General features: G+C 42.5%; 1 protein-coding gene across 1 annotated transcript in view; it reads left to right on the top strand.

Moving 5' to 3' along the window:
* The window catches only part of KCNU1 (potassium calcium-activated channel subfamily U member 1), an 86040-nt gene extending 66335 nt beyond the window's left edge, over positions 1-19705 (top strand). Inside the window, 6 exon segments of the mRNA XM_033172504.1 lie at positions 384-552; positions 10939-11025; positions 12638-12759; positions 16517-16717; positions 18953-19053; positions 19534-19705. Coding sequence (XP_033028395.1) covers positions 384-552; positions 10939-11025; positions 12638-12759; positions 16517-16717; positions 18953-19053; positions 19534-19705 — 852 coding nt within the window.
* Positions 19706-20697: the final 992 nt, after the last annotated feature.

Genomic DNA, 20697 nt, shown 5'->3' with positions numbered 1-20697 from the left:
CTGGCCAATCCCTTGGCTACACCTCCCCCAGGCGGAATTGGACAGTTAGCTGGGTAGGCGGAAACCCCAGGTATCCCTTCTGGGGGAGGGTGCAGCCAGCCGAGCTACCAGGTGTCGCCCAGGAATTCAGGGGGCTACGCGTGACCACACAAACATCGCCCCCCATTTAATGTGGGGAGCGGTCATTGTGGTTTTATATCTTGATTTTATTATGTGAACTGCCCTGAGACCCTCTGGTATAGGGCGGTATATAAATTCAAATGATGATGATGATGATGATGATGATGATGATGATGATGATGTTTCAACTGAACCTTGGATTTTTCAGTCTTGCCAGTCCTTTGACCCTCATGACTTCCACTCCTTCCCCCCCCCCTTACCAGGGCAGTGCACTTTCCTGTGCTGATCTGAAAACAGCCAACATCCAGTATTGTAGCATGTGTGCCATTCTCTCAGCCCATGCGAGAGGTCCTGGTGATCAAATCCTGGTGGATACAAAATCTATCCTGGCTACTCTGAACATCCGTTACTACATTTTAAAGCAACAGGTAGGTAGCCGTGTTGGTCTGCCATAGTAAAAACATAATAATAATAATAATAATAATAATAATAATAATAATAATAATAATAATAGTAATAATATCCTTCCAGTAGTACCTTAGAGACCAACTAAGTTTGTTCTTGGTATGAGCTTTTGTGTGCATGCACACTTCTTCAGATACCTTCTTCATGCACACGAAATCTCATACCAATAACAAACTTAGTTGGTCTCTAAGGTGCTACTGGAATGATTTTTATTTTATTTATTGTAAAGCAAGTTCATCATTAGGTAAGAAGGGGAAAGAGGATACATGGACTTCTCCCCACATCGGCTGCAGAGGGTTAGGGGACCCCCTGGAATATATTCAGGGCTGGATTTAGGTTTTATGGGGCCCTAAGCTACTGAAGGTAATGGGGCCCTTTATATGTCCAGCTGTCCTTTGTCAACAACAAATTGTCGCTGTTTTTTGTGTTGAATATAAGCTGTATGGTAATTTATGGTCCTAATGGGTATCTAAAGCCATTGCACATGCAGAATGTAGGCACCCTTTATATAGAAATGAGCAAACCAGTGATATTTTAGGGAGCAGGCTAGCAGGTGGGGTCCATTACTTACATCATAGGAGCCTACACAACACAAAACACTGTTGCTGTATGTAGGTTTTGTTTTATTTATTTTTTATCTTATATTTTGGAAATGTACATCCAGATTTTTTTCCCCTTTAATTTTCTTGAGGGCCTCCAAGAGAGTGGGGCCCTAGCTATAGCTTGTTTAGCTTATACGTAAATCTGGACTGAATATATTAGGATGTGCACAGGTGAAGGCAGAGAAGTGAACACTCTATTGCGCAAGCTGAAATCAAGCTCCCATTGTGGAGGAATATTATCTAATAGGGAGCCCAATAACTGGAAGTGTAGTATTTTCCTAGGTAAAGGAAGAGAAACCTGTTTCTGAAGGCACCGTCACATGATCATGTGGATAATTTACCACAGTTTTGAAGTCACTTTGTAATGTAAGTCGGGCGATAAGACTGACAGTGTGTGCGGGCACCTTCATAAGAAAGCTTTAACTGTGCAATGACAGAGAAAAGTGTCATTAGGTTGACATTTTCCTGTCAAAAAAATATTCCGTAAAGTCTCCCACGGAGAAGGTAACTGTGCTAGATGATGGGAATAAATGCAGCAGACTCAATTCTTGAGTGTCGAATCCAGCAAAGTCCCAGGAGCTGGAAATTAGATCAGTGGTGCCCTACCCTATGCATGGCTACTCTGAAGTAAATCCTATTTTAGTTAAATGGCTTACGCCAGAAAAATGGGTATGGTGTTGCAGCCGTCAGTGCATATTTTTTTTCCCCATTCAACAGAAGTAAATATGCATAGGATTGTGCTGTTAATGTGCTTTTTAGTAAGGCTGAGAAGTTTCTCGTCTGTTTTTTTTAAAATAAAATAAAAAAGTAAAGACAATTAAAAACGCCGTTTAAAAACTCAATGTCTTCTCAGCTGCTGACAGACCAGTTTCTGAGTTGTTTTGACATACTGCCACCCTGCTGTACCCATTCAGTTGTTATTTTAAACTTTGCAACAGTAGATAAAGTCTCTTGTTTCACATCAAAAACTTTGCCAAAAATGCATTTTTTTTGTCATGAATGTGATGTAGACCTCATAATGTAACTCCCTTGAATAAGTTGTGTGTGTGTGTGGTGTGTGTGTGGAATCAGGAAATGATGGGTCTGCATTTTTTTTAAGATGGTAATACCTAAGCAGGAAGGGGGATTTTAAGGGTTTCAGACTGCGTTGCATCACACTTACGATCTGGATGTCCCTGGGGCCCAAAACAACCAGTGATGGTGCTAGAGTTGTGCCTTCAAATGAGGGCGTGCCTTAACCAATTCTACATTTCTACAGAAGATGTGGTTTTTAAAAATGCCAAAGACCTTTTCTCACCTGCTAGGTTCTAATACTGGCTGGGAGGGAAATGGAACAGAAAGAGGATACAGAGAATAAGTGGTTGTTAGAGAATCAAAAAGTCCATCCACCTATCCCAGTATTCTTTCTCCAGGGTTGGACAAAGGCATTTTGTTGCCTAAGATGAAGGACAAAATGCTATTTCCCTCCATTTCACAATGCAGAGGACAACTAGACTGGAAGTCGACTCTTCTGCATTGGAGTAGGGTCAGTAGGCTGGCTTATGAGGGGCAGAGCAGGCTGTGTGGCACACACAGTTTTTGTTAGGGTTGTTGGAAGTGGAATCCCTGATCCGGACCTTGTGCAGAAATGAATGAGCTCTCAACCGCAAGAAAAGGTTTTTACTGCCAACTGTTATAAACTAGTTACATAATAAATGTTGCAAATATAAAGTAGCACATTGCTCTTAAACAAACTACATAGTAACGTGGTTAATACAGTCCAAAAACTTCCTGCATGGAACTTGCTTGTTCAAGAACGCTCACTGAGTGGTTGGCTGTCTCTGGTTTTATCTCCTGCTGAGAGAGATTGCTGATTGGGTTTCCAAGGATGAGTCATCAGTTAACCCAAATGCTCAAACTGAAAACTCTACCCTCTCCGGTGCATACAATCATTACATTTTATGTACATTAAACTTTTATCTTTAACAGTTTTCTCCTCCAACAGAAAGGAATAGCTAAGGAGCTAAGGATAAATTGCATCTGCCATCTGAGGTGGCTATTTATGGTAGGGCTGGTCCCATCTGTCTCCTAAAGTGGCTGGCCAAATGTTGCAGTCCAGCATAGAAAGAAGCCAAGATTGTGATAGCTACCTCCATAAGAATATAAGAACAGCCCTGCTGGACCAATGGGTTCAATACTTTATCCTGTAAATCCTATTTTTGGTAGAGTTCAGTGCAAGTCCAGCACACTCCAATCTCACTTTGGGACTGGTCATCCCAAAGCATTAGCTTTTGAACGTAGGGAAAATCTTATAGAGTAGCAGCAACTTACATCCACACATGCAAAAGTGCCATTTTTTCCTACTCTGTAAAGTGTTGCTGCTGTTTCCAGTTATGTGTATTAGAGAGAGAAAATATAATGACATTGTGATCCCAGAAGTCTGTGTTCTAATTCATCATTTCACTTAGCTTTAATTAAGGTTGCAATTAATTGCTGCCTAAATAGCTTCTCATTATCTTTGCTTCACGATTACCGGTAGATTGTTGTAGCCCTGGATTTAGGGCTGTTTGGGTGCCCCCCCTCACAAGGCACCAAGCCAAGGGGAAATAATAATAATAATAATAATAATAATAATATCCTATATTTATACTGGTAGTTGCTGGGAAGATCCATAAAGAGCAATACCAAAAGGAAATTATTGTGAAAAATAAGAAATATGTAGGAGACATTTTGTCCTCACTCAGAGCACCATATACTGAAGTCCACCCTGATACCGGTAGTACCTATGATCTTGCAGAAATATTGAGAAAGAAAGCAAATTATTAGGTATGTTCCCTCCTCTACTAAGCTTGATATAGCTAACCAGTCACCTAGAAACCAACTGTCCTTCCTGATAGAATCCATAGCTTAGTGTTTTCTACTCGGCATCTGCCAAATAAGGTTAGAAATATCTCTGAGCCCTAAGATTGGATTCTGTCCAGGGCCCACCCGCCAGTGCCGCTATGGGGCTGCCGCGTGCGATCGGCGGCTTGTGGGGCTGCCCCGCCCATGCTGCTTTTCGCGCAGCGGCTCTCAAGGTCGCCGCGGAAGCAGCAGAGCCGGCCCCAGCAACGGAGTGCACATGCTCCCGATTTGTGCATGCACGCTCCGTCCTGATGTGTGCCGTGGACGTCACAATGCCCCGCCACCAGGGGTGCCTCCATTCACCACCCTGGGTAGCGAGGAGGCTTCCTCCGCACCTGTCAAAGATATTTTTCAACTTAGGTATGATTAGCAAAGCTCTTGGTTTTAAGGGTATAAATATTAGAGCCCAGTTCAGAGAAACTCAACGACATCTTAGCCCAGGTGTGGGGAACCTTTGGCCCTCCAGGTGTTACTGATCTACAACTCCAATGGCCAGGGATGATGGGAGTTGTAGTTCAGCAACATCTGAAGAGCCACAACTTCCCCACACCTGCCTTAATCCCTCACATCATTGGGACTTCTTCTCTTCCTCATTGGGAAAGCTCAGAGGGATCATATGACTAGGATGTCTAATGAAAGACAAGCTCCACTTCCTTAAGAATTCTTAGTAAGCTTTCAAAATGTGCCTGTACTTTCAACTGCTACAATGAGATTTTTTGCTAAATGTTCTGTGCTTTCATACCATCTTTTCTTGTTGTGTAAATATTGTTTGATGTTTTGAAGTTCTTTATAAAGTCTTTTTCTTTAAATATTTTTCTCATCGGTTTAAAAATCTTTTAGAACTCACAATGAGCTCAGGCAGACACACTTCCTTCATGGGAGATCTTATATGGCTCAGTTAGCTGATAACCTTCTGTTATCTAAATACAGGGGTATGGAACTCTCCTAATAGGGGTGGAAACATGACATTGTTTCCCATTGGGAGGGAAAAATAGATTTCTCAGCATTGCTGTAATTAGTATCCTGTCATGTTCCATCACAAACAGGTTGGCAAACCTAGGTATTGAACTAAATAATCTGTGGCATAATCTAAACATACAACAATAATTAAGCCTGACAACTTAATATGCTACCACAATCCAAACATACAGTAGAAATGTGCAATTAAGTAATCTTTTGTAATAGCAGCCTGCCAAGATGAGAGATTTCAGGTATAGGGCTGTGTACTCATGGGGAGCAAAAATATTGACATAAGGAAACTGCAGCCAGGGCATGGCTACCTTCATATTAAAATTAAACACTGTCTCATCTGAATAGGTGCACTGCTGAAATTTTCATTTGATTTTCTCCACCAGTTTTTTGGAGTTGTGTGGAGCATCCTTGTAACACGGAACTTCTTAATATCTGGTCAGATGATTTGTGTATGTAGCCAAGGATTGTCTCACCAACCTGGCAGAAGCTCTCCTGGGTCTCAGACAGAGAAGGGTCTTTTCCATCCCCTGAGACTAAGCTGGGGGTGCCAAGGATCAATCCTGAGGCCTTTTGCATTCAAGGTATATTTTACACCATGGATAGTCACTGTTCCACAGTCTCAGTTACCTGGTATTGTTTCTGGAATGTGATGCATCACCATTATGTCTTCATTGCTGTCTTCTTCTTCTTCTTCTTCTTCTTCTTCTTCTTCTTCTTCTTCTTCTTCTTCTCTGGCTTTTGTGCAAAACACTCTCCCAAGTTTGGGGTAAAAGGGACCAAGTCCAGAAGTCAGATCCAGCTCTACCGATGCCCTCCAATAACCTCAATAGGGCATTCGAGGACCTTCCTCCTCCTCCTCCTCCTCCTCCCCCCTTTAAAACATTTATTTTTTAGAAATATTTTTTTTAGAAATACCTTTCATAAAAGCATGAGCAATGGAGTGTCACACACAGACACACACACAGTCAAATGTCCTCCCCCACCATAACCACTTTAACCATGTCATTGAAATCTTAACACACAGTTTTCCTTATCATCAGAGCCACATTCAGTCAAAAGAATGCCTTGTGAATTTCTCTCTCCCTCCATTAAATCCTATGCTGTGTGAGAAGAATGGACCATTAATCTAGAAATCAGAGAGGTGTCCATCAAACAGTGGAGATGGAGATGGTAGCAGCCCAAAAGATAGACTGTAGTTGAGAGAGTGGGCAAGAGCCTCAGATTCTCTTTCCCGATTCCAGGTGACTTTGCCCCATCTTGGCCCCTACTACGTTCATCCTCCTCCACCTCCTCATCATCATTTTTTATTTGTATTCCGCCTTTCCACAGTTAAAACAATGCTCAAGGCAGCTAACAATATGAGAAGATTTACATAATTACAAACATAGCAAAGTAGTCATAAAAATAAATAAAATGCATTAAAAACTACATAACCAAACATGCAGTCAGGGGCGTAGCAAGGTAAATTGGTACCCAGGGGCAAAACTTTTTTTGTCACCCTCCCCCAGAGGCGTAGGAAGGTCAAGTGGTACCCGGTGCAGAAAATTTCTTGTCACCACCACCCCATTGATTCCCCCCCCCTGCAAAATGGTTTTACGTTATTTCATATTTTCTTACAAAGGAATAATAACAAGTAATGATAATAAAAAACTTTTATTTATATCCTGCCCTCCCTGGCCAAAGTCGGGCTCAGGGTGGCCAACATCAGATACATAACATTGGTATAAAATCAAACAATAATTAAATTACCTCCTAAAACATCTCAAAATCAAATTAAAGTCTAAATAGATGGCTTTCCACAGGGTTAGGGTTGGGAACAGTAAGTGCTCCACTGAACTGAAATTTCAGCCTTCACGACATAGGAAAACAGCCAAGTAAACAGCTATTTTGGTGGAGGAGGGTCAAGATATTAACCAATATGCATGAAATTTCATATATAGCTATATAATCCCTAGTATAGTAAGACAAGACCTTTGGAGCAGGCTTTTTTTTTTAAAGTTTTTTATGAACCGCCCTAGTAGGGCAGTAATTGTTCCTTGATAATTTGTCACCCCCTCCATTATGGAAACTGGGGCGGTCTGTCCCCTACGCCCCCCCCTTGCTACGCCCCTGCATACAGTGGTACCTCTGGTTGCAAACGGGATCCATTCCAGAGGTCCAGCCGCATCCCAAGGAATTCGCAACCGGAGGCGCAGCTTCTGCACATACGCGCGGCATGGTTTAGTGCTTCTGCGCATGCGCACGGTACATAGAGCGCTTCTGCACATGCGCACTCAGCGAAACCCAGAAAAATGCTTCTGGGTTTGCCGCGTTCGCATCCCAAAGTTTACATATCCAGAGGGATACGTAAGTGGAGCTACGACTGTAAAAATAAAAATACAAAAAGTTAATATCAGTAACATCAGCAAAAACTCCCAACAAAACTTTCCTCAGAATACCCCAGTCCTTGCTGGGCAGCAGCCACAGCAGCAGTTCTTATACGGCCTGTCAGGCCCCGCCCTAGGCCAGGTGGAGAGTGGCAGGAACACTGTCTTCCTCATGAAACAACTTCTTTCTCTATCCTTCTTTCACTTGCTGCATTTTGTCCCTTCTTTCAGGCCTTTTCTATCTGCTCTCTCCTATGGGAGGAACTGTGGTTTAGCATGTGCTTCATATGCGCAATGTCCCAAGTTCAATTTCTGGCACAGCAGGTTAAAATAATCCGGTGGCAGAGAAAGGGCAAGACCCTGGAGAGCTGCTACCAATACAGGTCTAGAGTTAGCCATTCCCTGGTTAAAGATAGCTTGGACATAGTAATCCATGCTCAGGTCATCTTCATGTTATATGAATGTAATGGACGCTTTGATCACATTTGGCCACCTGGCCCTCTGTTGTGGGACTGCCTTGTGCAGTTTGCGCCATGCGCTTAGTTGGCAAAGACAGCATCTGTCTTCTGCCAGGTCTTGCAAATCCGCCTACAGGATGCCTTGAGGGTGCTGCCAAGCTCACATACCTCCATAGGCAGCAGAACCTGGCTGCTACCTAGCATTGGGGCCTGCCCTTGAATATGGTTGGGACTGCTGTGGCTGGAGTACAGGGCAGTGGCCATTTTGAGTGAAACCTCAAAAAAGATTCCGAACAACTCAGCTGCACAAACCTTCCATTAGCAATGTGGCAAATTAATTATACTGCACCCCCCATAACTTTCCAGTGATGTATTCAGTCGTTTGGCCTATTTGTATTAGCAGTGATGTTTTGTCCCATCATTGCACCAGAGTGTCTTTTACCTAGATATTCTCAAATAACTGAAATGAAGTCAATAAAATACCTACAGTAAAATACCTACAGATAAGGTATATGATACTTAATTGATAATATTCAACAGTGTGGATCTGCTTTCTAAGACATTGAAGATTTCATTGTCTTAGGTAGGCGCCTCTTGTAGCACTTTGAAAACATTTTCATCTTCCCGGTCTGTTTTTTTTTTTTTTTTAAACAACTTGCTGAGTGACTACTAAAGGCCTTATTGACTTTGAAATTGGATTAACTGCTGCACAAAGGTGTGCCCCCCTTGAATCCTGTAGGATTGTATTCGTCTATGTGCACTCCAAAATCTGTTTTATAATTCCTTTATCTCGTGACAAAAATATCCCGCCAACAAGTTTAATACCACCCAAATTCCTGCTTATACAGCCAATTCCATTTTTAATCCAATTTATTACCACCTTGGTAGTGTGACCTTGTTTTCTTCATTAGCATATGGGAGGGAGAAGAAAATGCAGCAAATGCTTTCCTGGGTTTAAATCAAGAAATGGTGGGGGTTAATTCTTGCTTTGTTTTACTTTATCTGCAAGCAAATAAACAGGACTGTGTATTCTTTATGTCACAATCTGCAATCAGATTGTACCAATCCTTTAAACTGAAACTGTTCTTATATAATAAATTGGGTCTTTTTTCAGAGGTGTGTGTGTGTGTGTGTGTGTGTGTAATTTGAAATGAACACCAATACTCCTAGTTCCCACAGGTTATTCTAATGCCTTTGCAGTCACTGACCAGAAACATGGGAAATGGGAGCCAGCAAGTTTATGTCAAAAGTCTTGTGTCCACACTGCATATAAATAAATATTATACCAAACAATCATGGGAAATGTAGTTTGTTAATAGTTCTCAGAGTTGTTAAGATACCCCTGCTATGCTCAGAGAGCTACAATTCCCAGAGTTCCCTGGGAAAAGAGATTGATATTAAATCCCTTTTTGTATCATAGCTTTGTGAGGGGAATAGGGGTTTCCTCTTACAACTTTTAGCACCCTAAAATGTACAGTGCAGATGGAGGTCTGAGTGAGCAATTGGGAAGAATACTGCTGGCCTGCATGAGAAAAAAGTCACTTTTTACAGGCGGGGTGGTGGGGATGGCTCTGGGATGATTCACAACCCTTAAATGGCTACAGCTTTGGACTTCACCCCCTGAGGCGCACTCCATTGTCTCTTGAGATAGATGGGTGCTGACAATGCACACAAGCACACTGACGTACGTACACACACATGCACGCTGAAAGATGTCTCTTGCAGACTGCCTTTGGTCCTCATTGAGCAATTAATATAACTAAGATTAATTCAATTGATGTCTTGCTAAATCTATTTGTTGAGCAGCCTTCCCATATGCTCAAGGCAGCACAGAGGGATAAATAAAACAGGAGAAAAATTGCAATATATTATTATTATTATTATTATTATTATTATTATTATTATTATTATTATTATTATTATTTATACCCCGCCCATCTGGCTGGGTTTCCCCAGCCACTCTGGGCAGCTTCCAACCGAATATTAAAACACAATACAGCATTAAACATTAAAAACTTCCCTAAAGAGGGCTGCCTTCAGATGTCTTCTAAAAGTCAGATAGTTGTTTATTTCCTTGACATCTGATGGGAGGGCGTTCCACAGGGCAAGCGCCACTACCCAGAAGGCCCTCTGCCTGGTTCCCTGTAACCTCACTTCTCGCAGTGAGGGAACCGCCAGAAGGCCCTCGGCGCTGGACCTCAGTGTCCGGTCTGAACGATGGGGGTGGAGACGCTCCTTCAGGTATACAAGGCAGGGAGGAGCAACCTGCGGCCCTCGAGATGTTGCTGGATGACAAATGCCATCACCCAACTGATTGTTGGCCCTCACTGTCTGTGACTGACAGGGATGGGAGTTCAACGGCATGTGGAAGGCCATAGCCTCCCTCTCCTCTGCTTTAAGCAGAGCAAATGCAAAGCACACAGGATCTAAGTAGCACTGAAGAAACTCATCAGCTGAGCTGCAGCCCATATAAAAAGATGCCGCCACTGTTGGAGGCATTATACCTCTACATAGCAACCACTAGGAAATTGTGCATGGGAAAACTGTTGTTGCACCCAGGTCTTACTTGGGGGCTTCCTATAGGAATCCAGTTGACCACTCTTGGTTGTATCCAACACTAGTCGTACTCCATTGAAGCTAATTGATATGACAAACTTTGGTTTATTAATTTCACTAGATGTGCTGTGAGTAGAACATGGTTGGATACAACCAATGTGGGAGTAGATGGGCTTTGGTCTGATCCAGCAGGGATCTTTATTACTTTGTACCCTCTCTGGAAGTCTAGTAGAGAAGAGGAATTATGGAATTTAGGATTGACTTCATTTACAGCTTCAGGACCACTGGTTTGACTGACTGATATTTGAGGACAATAAACAGTTCCAGGAAGAGCTTTCAAGTAGATATCTCAAATCTTTCAAGATAATGAAGATTGGGAGAACAGCATGCAACAAACAGAGGTGTCTTTTATAGTTACAATAATGTACAATAAGCACTTTGGGGCAGTCTCAAGTTTTAGCTCTTTGATCCCTGACTTTCTCTTCTTCTTTCTTTTGCCTGCATTGTTACTGAAAGCTACTCCACTGGAAATCAGTCAGGGAACAATTGATAGTCAAACAGTGCCCATGCTTTCCAAACGGACTCCCATCATCACTGAGCTGAGTAAGTTCTTCTTTGGGAACAAATTTCACCAGTGTTATGCCTGATGCATTATTTATTTACTCCTGAAACCTCTTTAGAATTCAAAGACAGAAAGTGACAGCATGCCGTGTCCAAGGTACATAAAAAAAGATTTGACTTAAATGTTAATTCACAGGCTTTGAAGAAGTCTCAATAGCTTATCAGGAGAATATATGTAACAAAGTGTTACAAAGACTCAGCATGAAACTAAAGCAAAACTTTTTTTTTCCATCCCTGCAGCATCCACATGGATGTTTCTGGAGGATTTGGAAGTGCTTTTAAGTTTTGGTGCTCGTCTATTCCTTTCAGTCATCGTTCTTGGATCTTTTGATAGTTCGTAATGATTAAAACTACTGGTGTGGGTGGGTTTCAGAATTGGAGGTGTTTGAAAACAGCACCTCCACTTTGGAAATAACAAACTTTTAATGTTCCAAGCCAAAACCACTTTGCATTTGGGTTAGGCTTATACAGAAGCTCAGTCTGTTGAAATACTCCTCCATCTTTTCCTCAAATAGTTACTTTCCCCAGCAGCAACTGGGTCCTCAAGATACTTTTGGGCTGTGAAGGTGTAGGGGTCCATTCAAGACCTGAGGAGCAGGCCTTCACTCTCCACAATCAGTTGCCGCTCAAGGAAGATAGCCTTTGGAGAAAAGAAAGGGATGAAATGCAATAATTGAGGGATTTGGTTTCTGGGAAGGCTGGGGGCAGCGGAGGCCTGGCAGTGAGGGATTTGGAATAGTCAAGGTCTCCTGAGATATCAGAAACATTCGCAATGTTCTTATATGAAAAATGCAGATTTAAAAAGTCACTTTATGGTGGCTTTTCTGCCCCAGTAATGATTATGTCAACTGAGAACATCTTTCATATTTTAACTATTTTTACTTAAGTAACTTTACTTAATTTCCAAATACAGTGGTACCTCGGGTTAAGAACTTAATTCATTCTGGAGGTCTGTTCTTAACCTGAAACTGTTCTTAACCTGAGGTACCACTTTAGCTAATGGGACCTCCCGCTGCCGCTGCATAATTTCTGTTCTCATCCTGAAGCAAAGTTCTTAACCTGAGGTACTATTTCTGGGTTAGCGGAGTCTGTAACCTGAAGCGTCTGTAACCCGAGGTACCACTATTGCTTTCCAAATATTGTTGGCCTGCATCTTCCACTGTATTAATATAAATATGGGCATGAGTGGTAGGGGAAATGTAATTAAATGTTGACTTGTTTGTTTTCACAAACCAGGTGAGTCTTAGTACTCAGCCTTGTCACAAAGCCCAAAAGACTTCTGATCTATCATAATATAATTAATCAAGTGCCACCAAGTTATAAATGCATCTAGCTAGCTTGCTTACTGATAATCATCACCATTATTTATTGTCACAAGAGCTCATTTCTTGATTGATCTCAACTCCTGGCCTCAGTAAATAATTTGGTCATACAAGTCCATTAAAGCAACCACTCCTTCCTTTCTCTCACACTATTTCCATTATTTTACATCACTGGAAATTGTTGAGTTTAATTATGATAATTTCCATTGATTATATACAACCTTGGTGTTTGCAGGTGGTTGAACTTCTGCTATTGTTTTGTCCTCTTTCAGAGATCGCCTCCAATGCACAATTCTTTGAACAGAGCAACAAAAATCAATCTGTTTATGGAACACAACAGTTATCCAGAGGAACAGTATTTTCTGACAGCTTTTTGGATGCTGTAATGTGCACTGTAAGTCCCTTATAGACCTTCCAACTTGAGTCTCATATTAAATCACCCATCTCTAGAAGATCTGCTGGGTAGAAATGGCTAAGCATGAGTCTCCACTGAATTGTTAACCTCTTCCAGCAAAGTTCTACTATGGGCAGAAATGCAGTTTGACTTGCTGTCCATGTTTGTTTTGTTTACAAAATGTATTATGCGCTTCTAACCTAAAACATGCATTTATTTCACATTAAAGTCAGGAATTACTTTTTCTGGAATTTGGTGGTATTTGTAACTAGGGTTTATAGGAGCAGGGTTTATTTGGGCAGAACTATTTCTAGAATGGGCCCAGGGTGCAGTGCATTCCTGTAAGTATATAATGCCAGATCTCTACCATGCTCAACAATGGACAACTTCTTCTGCAATAGACAAAACCTCTGGATGTGTACATTGAAGTCTAGAGCAGCTCAGGGAGCCCCTGTATAATGCTAGGTCTTCATTTGTATGGCTATAAGACTTTCACATGGTGTAGGGTAGTCTTCTTTGGTTCCCAAAAGGCCCTAGAGCAGGCATATCCAACAGGTAGATTGTGATCTACCGGTAGATCACTGGACGTCTGCGGTAGATCACTGGTAGATCATTGGCTCCCCCAAAGAAGCTGAACAACTGTGGCTCCCCTAAAAAAAGCTCAACATTTTGCCTCCTCCCTGAAAAACTCAACAACTTTGACCCACCCACCCCCCATGGGCCTTCCTCCTTCCTAAAAAAAGCTCACCAACTTTGACCTGAACCCAAAAAAGGGGGTAGATCACTGCCAGTTTTTAACTCTGTGAGTAGATTGCAGTCTCTTGGGAGTTGGCCACCCCTGCCCTAGAGGATGCAAGCACAACCTGGTAACATCTCTAGATTCCTGGAATGGACTTTGGAACGGAGTTGGACACAATAAGAAATTCAAATTCACTCACTCAGAATACCATACAAATCCACCCTAATTTGACTTTATAGATAGGCTAATGTTGTACTACTTATAGTTAGCACCAGATAAGAAAGTTGTGTGAATATGTAACTAATTATCCATATTATTAAAAATCTTAAAGCTAGGTTTGAGTAGATTTCACCCAGTTCATTGCTTTTTTGTTTCATAAATTGCCTCTGTCTTGCATTCTACTCCTGTATTGTGGTGTTAAGTGGAGGAATTTCTAAAGTTCATTCTGGAATTAGAGCATGTGCAATTTCTTAACCTTTTCAGGCCATTTGCACATGTCCCTCTAAATGTTCTTGATGTGCTTGTGCCTATTGATAAAATACTGCCCAAAACTAATCTTGAACATTGGTGTGTGCGCAGTGTTTTACAGTTGTGCACAAGAACTTCTTGAGCATGGGTAAAACACCACCAAAATAATATTGATGTAATCATGCATACAATTACATCAAGATTGATTTTGTTGCTGTTACTCTATGTACCTAAGCATATCACTAATGTCTAGGTGAATTAGGATTTTTTCAGGAGTGCAATCCTTTTCAATGAGACTGAAGCTTCTTTTGAATGTACTCACATTTATTGCAGGGATGTTCTTAAAGAAACTCAGCTCTCTTTAGTTGTCTTTCTTTTCACTCTGCAAACTCAAGCAGTGTATAACTCAGCAAATAAAATGCAGGTGACACATAAATCCGATTAATTAAGCCAAGTATGCAAATGAAATCCTTTTGATGTCAAAAAAGTTTAGCTGTGATATGTTTAAGAGCTCAGCAAAGTATGTAAAATGTTGATACCCTCTGAGCTAGACAAGCCTGGCCAAAAGAACATGATAATTCTAAATAAATCCCTCCTCAAAAAGGCAGAAAAGGCTCAAGAAATATTGAAGTGCAACTCACAAGCATGGCCTGTAAGTTTGCAAGGACCATTCAGTTATTTCAGTTTTATGGTATTTACTTTAGTATCCTAATGTGCCAGGTCCCAGCTCCTGCCAACCTAGCAGTTCAAAAGCATATCAGCACATGTAGATAAATAGGCAGGAAGGCAAACTGCGTTTCCATGTGCTCTGGTTTCCATCACGGTGTTCCGTTACGCCAGAAGCAGTTTTGTCATGCTGGCCACATGACCCGGAAAGCTGCCCGTGGACAAACGCTGGCTCCCTCGGCCTGAAAGCGAGATGAATGCCGCAGCCCCATAATCGCCTTTGACTGGACTTAACCATCCAGGGGTCCTCTACTTTTACCTTTACCTGTGCCAGGTTGAAAGGAAAGAACTTCACCAACATGTACATCCTCTCTGCTTCCTTTCCCTTCTTTTCCCTTCCCCCCTCTCTCCTCCTCCCCTTAGAATCATAGAGTTGGAAGAGACCACAAGGGCCATCCAGTCCAACCCCCTGCCAAGCAGGAAACACCACCAAAGCATTCCTGACAGGTGGCTGTCAAGCCTCCGCTTAAAGATCTCCAAAGATCTCCCTTGCATGCCTCAACTTGTTACTTCTGGATTTGTGGCAAACTATAGTGTTCCATGTAATCCAAACTTGAATATAGCACTTTCCCTCTCATATGCCACCAGGCAACCAAAGAAATAATGTGTAGTGATCCCATGCTACAGAGGCAGCACAGTTAGTTACCGGAGATGTTCTTTTATCTCTCATTAGTTCCCACAAATGACTTTCGTTGGAAAGTTTGAAAGAGCATTACGAAGGTCAGGCAACAAGGCCTATGTCCCCTGAAACAGCCTGCTTTGGGTGTCTTTATAATAAAAAAATATTAAGGATATTAAGGTTTTTTGAAAAACAACAACAACAACAAGGTGCTTTGTTTGTTTTGTTTTTGCCTTTTTAGATTTTTATAGTATTATTTATTATATGCTATTGTTTTATTTTTGTTTCATTGGAGAGAGGGGGGAGGGAAGGAGGGCGGGAGAGACTGTTTAGATATCAAGTGATAGATACATATATGAAACCAATAAATAACACTCATAAATAATGCCACCATCTACATGTCATATGAATCATCCCTTCAGATTCTCTAAATACCTTTAAATGGTTGGGGTATTTTGCTGGTTCTTGATTTTCTAATCTTAAGGCCTTTGTAGTCATGCTTGTCGCATCTAAGTAGGCTGTCGTGGGAGATTTGGTGTCCCCTTATTTTTCTGAAATAATCATAGTCACCCAGTCATCTGAATTTAATAGTTTGTGGCCCTATACTGGTCACCATGCTGCTCCTCTATTTTCTTGCTCATGCATCTCCACAATAATATGGAGATTTCCAGTGCCAGACCAGTGAGGATTCAGATTTCTCACATACATTAAGCTGGTGGCCTTGCACACTTGAGAGATATCTGCTAGAGTGGCAATCAAACTTTGTTTGATGAAATTTGCCAAAGTTTCCCCAAAATTGATCAGAGGTCCCAATCCTGCAGTCCTAATCCTGCCAGATATATTGCCTGGCAGAGAGGCTGCCCACCACAACCATCCCTGCTGGAAAATGCATTGTGAGTGCACTCAAATTGTGTTGTGCGACAATGAGGCCCGAGAACCCTGAGCAGTACCGTAACGATGTTAATATTTGAAAAGGCATGCCAGATCCTTCTGAAAATGCACATGGATTGCACAGAAAATGTTGAAGCTTCTTGGCGGCAGGCAAATCAATGTGAATTAGCATTGCTTCATTATAGGAAATTTGAAAACCATTGTTCTAGAATACCTACAGGAAGGCCCTATCAATTCTAATTGGATAGACATTTGCTGTCCTTTGTATCGTCTGGTAGAAATGAATGTTTGTCTTCTGTACATTTTCATTGCAGACCTACCATAATCACCATGTGTTGGCTTTGCTGCAGTCACTGGTGACTGGAGGGACCAGTCCAGAACTGGAAGAATATCTGACAGATGTGGCTTCACTGAGTGGCAGTACTAGCAATGTGGTGCACTATGGGTCGAGGAACAGGTGTAAACTGGCACTTATACCACTGACAAATAGTCCAAGTGTCACAGACGGACTACTGGTGAGTTGTATTTAGCTCATTTTCTTCAAGCTACCTCTTTTAAGACTCATTGATGTGCTTCAAACCACAGGAAGATAGGCAGTTGTGTTTACTGTTTTCTTAGATTTGCAATCCATAGAGTGTTTTGAATCACATGCATGAGTTTTGTATCAGCATTCATATCAATACCCTCATTTAAAAACATGCTGTGTACCGTCTGAATGAAGCTCAGTTTGGAAAGGTGTGATTTGTATGAAGTCCTTGGGAAGTGGTCATTAGGGGATCTTGTGCTAGATATTACCAGTTTGTAGACAATGTGACACTCAGCCAGGGGTGTGGGAAGGGGGATGCGGGGGGCATGCTTCACCCCGGGTGCCATCTCTGGAGGGAGTGACAGAAAGGCACCCTACGACTCGCCCCGTCGCCCCCCGAGGGATCTCACTTCTGCAGCCGTGTGCGATGAACCTCCCTGCCAACTACCCCTGTGTTACCAAGTATATTATTTCTGAAGTGTTCCGGGTCACTTTTTCTATCCACCCCACCTCGATCCTTGAGGTCCGTCTGTGTGGATAATCCCCTTTTATTATAACTAGGGATAACTTAGTAACGGGGTTCTCTTGTCCAGCTGTCGTGGCCTGTATATATATATATATATATATATATATATATATATATATATATTGCTCTGGGCTCCTGGGTTAAGAATACCTCTCAGCTCTATCAGTTCTGGGTCTCTCTCTCATTAGATCCCCCCACTGCGTCAGTTAGCTAAACCCTTTTAGCAACTGTGTAGCCTTACCAAGGTTTCTGCCCTTTTGCCCCTCCTGGGTGAAACTCCACGACACAAACTATCACCCTGCAGGTCAGTTTTGCCTTTTCCCTGAGTTCACCTCCTCATGAGCATCCATATATCGCTGGACCAAATAAATGCCTCTTTTCTCTTGGCTCAACAAAAACAAGTCTTTATTTATTTCAGAACATCATGTTTCACGTACTTCAATAGTTCATCAGCTTAGTTACATCTAAAGTATAAACTCTTTCAGTATAACCGACTGATCTTCATCCTATCCTAGCCTAACCACCACTATCCTGGCCCCACACCCTTCTTCTTCCCTGTCTCCACACACACACCCTCCCTCTTCTCAACTGCCAAAATGACCGTTCCCTCCTTTTAAACCGGGGACTGCCCCGCCCCCAAAGGATGAACTGTCTGTCAAGATGAAGGTGGATTAACTCCTTCTGAGCCGGGATGTAATACCTCCTCAACAAAGGATCCTGCCACTGCGTGCATGCAGTGGATTGCCCCGCTCCCACGTGGCAGATCCCCCCCCCCCGAGTGCACGGCATGGCTGCCGCTCCGCCACTGCACTCAGCTCTATTTCTGTGTATCATCTAAGCAGTGGGAGTCTGTGTAGGACCTAGGCCAGGGCTTGGAAGCAGTGGTGGGGTGGATGAGGGCCAATACACTGGGATTGAATCCTGACATCCTAAGAGTGGGTGGTTCCTGGATTCAGGACTTTGGCAGCTCACCTGTTCTCTGCAAGGTTGCACTCCCTCTAAAGGAAAGGTGTGCTTCTGGATCCAACTTTGCCGGTGGAGGCACAGGTGAACTCCACAGCTACCTGACCCCAGTGACTAATGCATTATATGTGAGGGCACCACAATCCCGACTGGAACCTGTGGTATAAATGCACATGCATATGAATTCATACCAAAATTAAGAATTTTATTTTATTTTATTTAAAACCAGAATAGCAGATGATTCCTAATCTATGTGTTCCACGTTTTTTGGGTGAGGGAGATTGGTGTTTTATAAATGAGGAAGGAAAGTGGATGAGGAGAGTTTCAGAGTTAGCTGTAGCTTCCTACCCTGCCAAGGAGAGTAATAAGTTTGGAAACTACTATTTTAAACCAGGGCCTTCAACCAGTAGTTTATGGGACATGCGCCGAGAGGGAGAGGCTGGAAGGCCCTGCAGACCAGGCATTTATCCTTGCCACGGGCGTGGTGCCAAGCGCCGCTACTGGTCAGATGGCACCACACCCAGGGGGAACGCCCCCTACATTCCTGCCTCCATTGGCCAATTTGGTGGCAGAAAGGCAATCTGGCCTGCAATAGGGCAGTTCACAGGGGAAGCCACCTTCCCGCAAAGCCACCTGCCCCCAAAAGGTGCAAACAGACTTATCAATGAAATTCATCTTATCAAGGAATGTTGATACGGCATTAAGACAATATTGTCACTTTCCCCCCCTTCACAGCTCTTCTTTGGGGATATCTACAATCTAGCACTTGACTCGCATGGAATCCTTTGCTTTGGCCTCTACCGTCAGAAAGATGAGAACAGTTTTATTGAAAATAGGAAAGTATATTGCAAATTGAAACTCATAGAAGAAGGTCCATTTGAGTGTGTCAGTTACAAAACAAATAAGAAAATTGTTCGCATTTACATGGATCAGTATTGGTCCTATTATTATTATTATTATTATTATTATTATTATTATTATTATTATTAAAAAATGTATACCGCCCTTCATCCGAAGATCTCAGAGTGGTTCACAAAAAAAAGCAAAATGAGAATACTGTACTACTGCATTAAAAGATTGTATCATGTATGTATGATACATTTTAGGGTATCATTACATGAGTAAGAATTAAATTTTCTCTTTCCCATTAACCCCCTCCCATTTTACGCAGATATTTTGCATCATTATGCAAGTTTTTTAAAAACACATTCAAAACCCCTTAATATATATGTCCAAAAAACAATTGCTCCTTTGAGTGTATAGTTTTACAAATTGTGATATTGCTGAATCTTTTTTCCCCCCTTCTTCTAAAACAGATTTGTGATTGCTCGGCCACCTACCAATTTTGAGATCTACGCCTCTGATCAGGTCTTTTGCCTTGTCCCATTCAACACTTTAGTAAATGACCTGACAGCTGTGATAAAGTCCATTCGAACAGTCAGGCGAAAGGATGCTTTGCAGACAGCAGACCAAGTGTTTTTAGCATGAAAGAAGCCAGCGTCTCCCTTCAAATAAATACTTTGTTCTTTATGAAGTGTCTGCAACCATTTATCCCCGCTTCCACCCTTTACCCTGGGGTATGATGTAAGGTCGCCTATATGAGCATTCCAGGATCCAAATCCAAAATTCTCACCAAGTATAGATTAGACAAAAAGGGACGTGGGTGGCGCTGTGGGTTAAACCACAGAGCCTAGGGCTTGCCGATCAGAAGGTTGGCTGTTCAAATCCCCATGACGGGGTGAGCTCCCATTGCTCGGTCCCTGCTCCTGTCAACCTAGCAGTTCAAAAGCACGAAGTGCAAGTAGATAAATAGGTACCGCTCTGGCGGGAAGGTAAATGGCGTTTCCATGCTTCTCTGGTTCGCCAGAAGCGGCTTAGTCATGCTGGCCACATAACCCGGAAGCTGCACGCCGGTTCCCTCGGCCAATAAAGCAAGATGAGCGCTGCAACCCCAGAGTCGGACATGACTGGACCTAACAGTCAGGGGTCCCTTTACCCTTTATAGTTTAGACAAACCCATGTGATTGTTGCAGGGGCTTCTGGGGAGACCTCTCATTTCCTGAAGGGAGTGTGGTTAGAACCCCCTTGCATTCTCTTTGCATTCTCTGTCAATCACTTCACCAGGGACGCTGGGACGCTTTCCATGGACCCAAGGAACCAAATACCCCCTACTCTACCTTGCTGGTCCCATGAGTGAACCAGGCCAGGCAGGAGGCCCATCTACAGGCCAGAGAGTTGGACTGGACACGGAGGTTCAAAGGGCCTCAGTCTGCCTCTAGCCTTTGTTGGGTCAAATTGCTTGCTCCAGGTGCTACCTTCCTTGCCAGGCCAGTATGGAACAACTAGGACATTAGGAGTTTGTGTGTTTTTTCTGGTACATCCGTGCATTTCACAAGCTCTATGAAGGGTTGGTTAACCCCTGACCTCGAAGCACATCACCCCCTCACTGTTCCTCCTGTTGATCATCTGATGAGTCAGGA

The sequence above is a fragment of the Lacerta agilis genome, chromosome 15 (genome assembly GCF_009819535.1).
Source record: "Lacerta agilis isolate rLacAgi1 chromosome 15, rLacAgi1.pri, whole genome shotgun sequence".
Classification (NCBI taxonomy): Eukaryota; Metazoa; Chordata; class Lepidosauria; order Squamata; family Lacertidae; genus Lacerta; species Lacerta agilis.
This window is presented reverse-complemented; position numbering and strand designations above follow the sequence as displayed.